At 40.6% G+C, this 8789-nt stretch overlaps 1 protein-coding gene across 1 annotated transcript; it reads right to left on the reverse strand.

Moving 5' to 3' along the window:
- Nucleotides 1-827: 827 nt before the first annotated feature.
- LOC141942541 (toll-like receptor 1) lies at nucleotides 828-6899 on the reverse strand. The gene is made up of 2 exons (XM_074865980.1): nucleotides 6463-6899; nucleotides 828-4359 (listed from the first exon to the last, which is right to left on the reverse strand). The coding sequence occupies exon 2, from the start codon at nucleotides 4267-4269 to the stop codon at nucleotides 1813-1815; it is 2457 nt and encodes an 818-aa protein (XP_074722081.1). The 5' UTR covers nucleotides 4270-4359; nucleotides 6463-6899; the 3' UTR covers nucleotides 828-1812.
- Between the last annotated feature and the right edge of the window lie 1890 nt (nucleotides 6900-8789).

The raw sequence follows: 8789 nt of genomic DNA on the forward strand, positions 1-8789 counted from the left end.
ACCTGTTAAGAAGGAAACATTGCAGCTCCAGTGGCACATTCAGGCTGCAGCCCCAGGTTTAGCATTACTACTTCTGTGGAAAGCACTTCACAGCCTGCTATAACTGGCTGGCTGGCACACAAGGTTTGCGATGCACTTTCGGCAGTGCCACATGGTGCCCAATGCCCCTGGCCACCATGTTGGGTTGCCATGAAGCACAACTGACTGTCAGGGTAGGGTAAAGCTTTCCTGACTTGAACTCCTGCAGAGCACTAAGCTCCTCTGTGTCTTTGAACATCTCCCCTCATCATAAATAATTTGCTTTTCAAGCATGCTGCATCCATCAGTTCCCACTGAAGTACTAAGGGTTTAGCAGCCCTTTTTAAGGTACACAAAGAATGCTTGGTTCTGGCTTTGGGGAAGGGGGAGATCTCAGTTATGTGTTGTCACAGCAGTCAGTAGCCAACTTCCCTTCACCTGAAATTAAGACTTAATAGAGATTTTTAGCCCTTCTTTCCAAAGCTCTACACTGACAGACAGGCATGTAGCATCCTGCTGCGATACTGAGCTGGTAGGTGGGTGCACAGCGGTGTCTCAGCATCTCTGGACACCGGGAAGCTCTCCTGTAGCTTCCCATCCACTGCTTCATCTAGCTACCACCACCCATGCCTGGCAGGTGCTCAGTCAGCTGCCTCAGCGAGTGTTAAGGATCACATCCTCTTACTGGCTTGCTCACCTGCACATGCTGCTCACAGTTGTGATCAGAGGGCTCTGCACTTCCATTAAGCCGTAAGTATAATTATACAACTCCTCATCACCAGTGAAATGACACCAGGAAATTTAATAACAGATAAAAAATGAGAGGTTTATTAGATTGTCAAATTAAATCCAAGCACAGCAAATGATTAGATGTCTCCTATCATCAAATACCATTAGTTTAATCAGTTTTATTTTAGCAGAGAAGTTATTTCCCAATGAAAATTACTCCTTTTTCACCTGCTGATTAAAAGGGCAAGGTTAAGAGAGTTCAGTGAAAGTCTGGGGATATTAAGAGGATTCATCTCCAAACATCAAGCTTCTATGTTTTAGAAAACAGGAGAAACAAGCAATTCAATATAGCTTGATATGATCATAGCAGAAAGCAGCAATATTATAATACTATAAAAATTTCATAAGTTCAGATATTAACTATTATTTTGAAGACAACGAACAGTGAATTCTAATCTAGGCAAGTGGGAATGTTTAGTACAGCAAAGGAAGAAGAATGATAAACAGGGACTAATGGCTCCAACTTTCAATTCTTACCCAGGGAAGTCTCTGTCTGTGATGAAGGGAAAGATTTCCAGGAAAGGAAAACAGGCCAAAGGTGTAGAGATACTGTACCTTTGACTTTTACTGTACCAATGTACAGGAAGGGATTTAAACAAGAGCTTTCTTCTTCTTTGTATTATTTAATTAAACCCAAGGAAACAGATCCCTACCACCTAAACCTCACAACATCCATGTCAGAACAAAGATTAAATGCATGCCATGACAGTCCTGATGACATTGAACCAACCACTATTTTTGTTACTTTCAAATATTGATTTCAATGGGAAAAGTCCAAAATAAATGCAATCCAAGTCTACAAAAATATGTGCAATCACTATGAAAATTTCTCTCTCCTTCTCTTTGTCGATGATGGGCAACTACAGAAGATTTCTGACTACTTTCATGACTAGAATAAGCAAGAGCAATTTCCAAATGTATCACAATTACATTTTGCTACAAACTAGGAATACTGTAAAAAACTATAAAAAATTGATTAAAACAATTTAATGCAAGACAGTCAAGTCAGTTATTCACATACTGACTTATACTACTAGTAGAAGTAACATCACTCTGCTCCTCATTAGCTTCAAAAGATATTGGCAGGTTTATGCTAATAGCTGCCCTCAGGTTAGCCCAGAAAAGGGCACGCTTGCTCTTCTCCTTCGGCCACTCCAGGTAGGTTCGCTTTGCCATGAGAGCCTTCAGCTTGTGATACCTGGCAGGGATAATATACGGAGGGATCGGCTCCAGTAAAATGAGGATCAAGCTGTTGGAATTCCCACTGAATAATTTGTGATGGGCAAAGTACAGCTCATAGTGACACCACTCGCTCTGCACGAAGTTGGGAGACAACACAAAGATCGACTTGTAGCTCTTCTCAATGCAGTTAATGATGTTCTCCACAATGCTCTTGCCGGGGACAAAGTTTCTCTCGTGCTGGCACAGTTGTACACAGCCCTCCCCCTTCTCCAGGTTCGGGATCAGCTCGTTCTTCACCCACAACGAATCCCGCTCGCTGTAGGAAATGAACGCATGGAACTGCAGAATGGTCTCCTGCTCTTCGGGGTGGTTGTGCCAAGCTCTCCGCTTCGTCTGCGTCCACTGCCACGTCATCCGCACGTACCACGGCACATCCAGGTAGATGCACAGGAAGGCCACGACAGCCACCAGCACCAGCGTCAGCAGCAGAGCTGTCACGAGCAAGAGCACCGTGTTGCAAGCCAGTTCAGTCAGGTGGAAGTCCTTCAGCTGCGTTCCTTGCAAGTCTTCCGGGTACTCACACACGTACGCCGCCGGCCAGCCAGACAGCTTCCCCCCAGACTGCCTCTCCAGACGGATAAAGTCTTGCAGTTCACAGGAACACTTGAACGGGTTGCACCCGGCTTGTAGCTCCCTGACCCGCAGGCAGCTCTGGAAGAAGTCGGCAGATGGGGTGAGGATCGAATTCATCTCTACGTTCAGGAACTCCAGGGACATAAAGCCACCACACCCCGGCAGGTCAGACAGCCTGTTCGATGCCAGGTTCAGCTCTTCCAAGGACTTCAGCTCAGCCATCTCCTTGGGGACACTGGTGATCTGATTGTTTTGCAGGTAGAGCTTTTTGATGTTGACTGGCAAGCACTCAAACACGGAATCCATCAGCTGATTTGAGGACAGGTCCAACTCTGTCAGAGACTCAGCCCATCGGCATTGCGCATCAGCAGCATCGTGACGCAGCAAGTTGTTGCTCATGTCCAAGTATTTCAGTGATTTCATATGGCTGGTCATGAAGCTTACCTTGGGAAGGCTCTCAAATTTATTCCTCTGCAAAATAAGTAATTTCAGATCTGTCAGTGTGCCACAGTTCTGGAACAGTTCATCCGTCAGGGCATTGTGAGAAAAATTTAAATACTGAAATGAGCTTGTTCTATTGGGGCAAAGCATGTGTGGCATATATGCATCATATATTGTCAAACTGGCAATATTCATCTCTGAAAACTGTCTGTATAGAATCTCCTGGTTGAAATAATAAACCTTATTACGAACATGCTCCAAAGTTAGCGCTTTCATGGAGCCATCCAAAGAAATTAATTGTTCCAGAGAGCTTAATAAGGGTAGAAATTCATATTCAGTCAGCTCCCCCAGTGGTCCCCGAAAAGTCAAATTTCTCACAGTCAAATGCTCCACAGGTGAATACCAAATAAGCAGGAAAATTTGCAAAATGATAGCCCATTGTAAGTCCACAGTGTCAAGCATTAGAGATGTTGTCTTGATTTTCTTCAGAAGCGCTAAAGAAGGAGAGGGGAAATATTTGTAGCTCAAGGTGTATCTTAAGTTAACTATTTTTAAGTTTTCTGAAGTGCTCATTCCATCATACAAGAGGGAAAAACTGAAGTTTTTGTTTGCTGCAAAAACAATGCGGAGGCTCCTTGTATTCAAGGCTGTCAGACTCTGAGGCTCATACAGAGAAAACTCTTCTAAGGTTAGGATGACAGTGTGCAGCTGTAAATGTATTATATACCTGAAGTCTGACCTTCGTATCGTCGTAGCACTTAATCCTAGGTACTCCAAACGAAACATGATCCCAAATTCCTGACAGATGGGCAGGGCAGTAAAGTTATTGAAAGAAAGATCTAAATGTCTAAGATATGCAAGAGTTTGACAGTAAACTTTCAAAATGTTATTATGAGATAAATCTAAGTATTCTAAATCTTCATTAAAAATGAAGACACTAAAGTCAAGCTCTGTAATTAGATTATGAGAAAGATTTAATACTTGAAGGTCAGGAAGAGAAATAAATTCTGAAATACTAAGTCCAGAGATCCTATTATGTGATAAATCTAATACCTGAGTATGGACTGGAATGTTTTTTGGAACATTAGTTAGCAAACGGTTTGAATAATTTGCAACAAATTCATTTTCCACAGTTGGCTGGATATTATTCCATAGCATGAATGTAAAGACACAAGCAAAGACATAGATATTTGTAAGGGGTCTCATTATACTTTCCAGGTTTATCTTGATTTTTTACAGAAACATAGAAGCATATCTTTGTTTTCTCTTCAATATGTCTCAGTGATGAGTCCAGCCCTATGAAAAGAAAACACATGGGATTTGCTGAAATTGTTGATCTGTTGAATTTGCTTTTTATCGCTAAAATAAAATTCAATACAAAATGTACATAATACAAATTTTATTTTCACATACTCTTGTTCTAAGTTCATATCAATCTTCCTCACCCCCATTCTTTAATTCCTATTATTGATTTTCTCAAGTAGAAATTAATTCCTTTATAACGGGGGGAATACAATTGGTGGTATGTTAAACAAACACAGAGATGTTAAGAAATACAAATTTCTCAACAATCTTGAAAAAAACAAAACCGTTACAAACAGACATCGATGCATTTAGGAGTGAAGGAGAACACAACAAGCCTCCCGTCTGCTTTTTCTGTACACTCCATGTCCACACACATTTGGGGACAGAACTCCAAAAACCTCATGGACCCTCACAGGATCCAGTGCAAAAGCAACCTCTTCACGCAGAAGAGCCAAAGGCTATCCCTCTTCACACCCCAAAGATCCCAGACATGGCCATGCCAATCAGCCAATCAGAGAAGCTGACCAGCTTTGTCTTTGCTATAGCACAAGGACATAGAGGTCCATTTTTCCACTAAGCCAGGAATCTTGAGGAGGAATTATATGATCTCATGAAATTTGCAATGCCAGTCTGGCCAAAACCATACTAACAGGAAAACAGCAGCATAATCAGACACTATGTATGAAGTAGTGGTACCCAAAATCTGGAAGAATGACACAAAATCTGAATCTTGACACTTCCAAAGACTCCACGATTTCCTAGGTGTACCAGAAAATTTTCTACATTTTCCAAATTACCCCAGAGTTGCAACTTGACAAAGAACCTCTCTAGAAACAGTGAGGGACAATAAATCTAGTTCTAAGGATCAAAAAACCCATGGAGGGAAAGATTTTCTGGATATGGAAAACGGTCCAGCAGAATTAATATCTGGTCATGTCTATCAATAGTCTACAAAGATCTGGAGAGGTATCAGTCCTATCATGAAAAACCATGACCTGGGCATTACTCTCTTGTCGTCAAGCATTTAACATAACAGACAGACAACCTGAAGTATGAGCAACTCATAAACTGTTTCAGGAGAAAAACATCCCCAATTTTTTTTTCCTGTGCTGATTTTGTCTGTAAAAACCAAAAGTTTTAAAATTCTGCCCCTGTGTAATCTTTTGTTAAATAAAACCCAAAAGCCTATTTTTTCAGTTCTACGTTATAATGTGTGTTAGTCCCTAATAAGTTGATTAACTGATATCAAAACTCATCCCTTCCCCTCCAAGTCTCCTACCAAGCTTAATCAAGTTTTCTTTTAATTAAGTAAAGCAAAAATACATGTAAATAACATCACCAAAAGCAATAAAAGAATAAATCGGTAAAGTATAAATTTCTACCTCAATAGAACCCAACCGAGAGGTCAAATCCTGTGCTAGGGTATCCGAGCACAGAATAGAAATGAAGCTGGGATGATTGGTCAAAGTACAGTATCACTCACAAGAAGAACTAAGTAAAGGAAATCTGACCCTGTTTCCTTCAAAGAGCAGCTGACCCTGTTCTTCAGAGTCCAGGCTGGTAAAGAACCTCTTGAATCAAATAAACTTTGATCTGCAACCAGCTGGGGGAACTTCCCCCTGGGCAAAAGGGATGTCAGGAACAAAGCAAGAAGTGTTCTGAAGGGTGAAAAAAACAGAAAGATATTCTCTCTCTGTGCTCCATTGCCAGATGAGTTTTAATTTACTGTGCATGCTCTGCGACAAGGGACAATCCACACTGTATAGCACTGAAGAGTGCCACAGTCAAAGAATAAAGCAGATAGGTCTTGCAAAGCAATATTAAGGATCAACAGTTACCCCCCCCCCCCCCCCCAACACTATTTTATGATAGTATTAAATTAGAGTTAGCTGAGAATGAAAATTGCCACACCAAACATTTTTTTCTCTTTCTTCTTTGTTGAAATTCAACATACAGGTGAGCGTATTCACTGGAATTTCAAAATGCAAGAGTATCTTCCAACAGTGAAGAAAGAGCAACACCTGAGATTTAATGGAGTCCAAAATACATATAACAAAAAGAAAAAATATAAATAATGAAGCAAATATAACCCACCTCTTGTGTGTGGAATTCATCTCTGAGTGAAGAACCAGCAAAAGTCCTCTGCATACTCGGTTAATATCCTCAAAACAGAATTTCAGAATTTGTAATCTTCAAGCTGGGTAATCTCACATGAGATGGTAATTTCTTAATAATTACTACCTCAGGAAGTAGAAAGAATAGGGTTTTCTTATACAGACCATATAATTCTAAGAATTAATGAAATTTCTGTACAACGCAGGTATTAAGAGCATAATGAAAGGAAACTTTTAACTGTCCAGACTCGAAATACATTTACTTCTGTAATATTTACGTAACTGTATGGTTTAGGAGGAAATAAACCTATCTGCGTTACAGAATATTCACCAAGGCAAGATTGTTTAAATAATTCTGCATTTCTAATTTCATGACTGCTTCTGATGGTTACACAGACGTTCTAGAAATTTGTCAACTGCATCTCCTCTTTTGCACACACAAAAAAGAGGAAGCAGAACCCTCACCGACAACTTCTCTCCATATTAAAATCTCTTGCAGAGCTCTACCCTGCTCAGTTATTTTCCTCAGCAGACTAATTAATATAGCACACTGACAGATGGCAAAAGCTTAGGTCTCAAAAGCTAGTAGCAGGGGCAAACTGGCACAGTTCAAAACCTTTACAGGTCAGTCATCTTTACACTAGAGATGCCCCAGATGGTTATCAGGGATACCCCACATTGTAGCTTCCTTCAAAAAATTTTGAAAAATGAACTATAGAGAATATTCCCTATGATATGAAAGCTGTAAAGAAGCCATGAAAAATGCAGCAACATAGGGCAATCTGGGGATGGAGGAATCCAATAAAGCAGCCATTCAATTAACATTCTGAACAGGGGCATGAGCCTAGGGAGCAAATCAACAGAGCAGAGAGCAAGTGCATTGCAAAAGCAGATGTAAATAACCAAAACCAGCAACTCACTCCCATAAGCCTCCAAACTAATACAACATGCTTCAGTAAGATTAATTAGCAAGGAAGAAAGAAGCAGAGATGAATAAATGAATGAAGATTTATTTAATCTTAACAAATTTTAAGATTAAATTAATGAAGTAGGTAAGGAATTCTTCAGGTATGAGCAAAGTAGGGGGAGAGGGGGCACCTGGGCCCATTCTGGACTCAGTCTAGACCTTACTTCACCCCATAAAACAACATCTTGGAAGAGAGTTGAAGGCAAGAAGGGATTCAGCTAAAGAAGCTGAGAAGTATGAAAATTTATTCAAGATAGCAGTGCCGGTTATATTTCAAACTTGCATTAGATTCCTTTGAACCTTTTCTTTTGCAGTTACCTTTTCAATTTTGTAAAGAAGAATTTAGCCTTTTGCTTTGCTGAAGGAAAATTTCTGTTTTTCATTTTGAGATTGATGAGTAAGATAGTCTGAACTGAAACTGAACTGAAACCATTCTGCTTTCCTCGGTGCAGTGAACACGAGTGTGGGAAAATAACGGAAGAGTGGTGAGGAGGATTGCAAACACACTCAAGTGACTTGCAGCTAGGGTGTAGAAAAATACATATACCATTCTAATTGTTCTCCATCCTTGTGTGTTTGGCACAAGTGAACGTCTGTGTTCAGATAACATAGGCCTTTGACAGACTTAGAGGGACTCCACTGAACATGCTTGAGATTCCTGCCCTGCTGTGAGAAAAATCAAAGCACAGTGGTAAACTATGCCTCTGCGAATCCCTGAACAAACAGGTGCAAACAGCTGGTTCAGAGATCCTCTAGCAAGGACCGAGCTCCGCGGTGCCTGCATTCCCGCTTGTGTCCCTCTGCCTGGGTGCTGCTTCAGGGATCCCCCCATCCATGAGGTAATGAAAATAAATTCAGTGTTTGCATTTCACCCGTGGTTTTGTGATTGTTCCTGTGTCCTGCCTGTGTCAGCTCACACACTACATGACAGAAAACTGAGACATCTGAGACCCAAGACAAGACCAGGGATCATGAATGTTGCTCAATAAGCAGCAGGAGTCTTCTTGTCAGCTGATACTGTCTTATCTTCAAGTTAAAGGAGAAGTTCCCATTGCTGGGCATTAATCCATGAAAATTAATAGACTAAGGCACTTGTTGACAGAACAATAATATCACAATTACGCAAACCACTGGCAGATTTACTTCCAATATAATCCATGAAAAAACTTCGCTGCATGCACAAAATCAAATATACCATCAGCTTTCAGCAGAGCTGATTCCAGTGCACATACAGCTGTAAAAACCAACACTATGTACACATTTAGTTGTAGTATGTCTAATTCCCTTACTACCATTATGTATGAGACTTTAACATACATTCAAATAACCAGTTTGCGATA

This window comes from Strix uralensis, chromosome 4 (genome assembly GCF_047716275.1).
Source record: "Strix uralensis isolate ZFMK-TIS-50842 chromosome 4, bStrUra1, whole genome shotgun sequence".
Lineage (NCBI taxonomy): Eukaryota > Metazoa > Chordata > Aves > Strigiformes > Strigidae > Strix > Strix uralensis.

Bases quoted from the DNA above. Each gene is read 5' to 3' on its own strand.
- LOC141942541 (XM_074865980.1), bottom strand. From the start codon at position 4,269: ATGAGACCCCTTACAAATATCTATGTCTTTGCTTGTGTCTTTACATTC.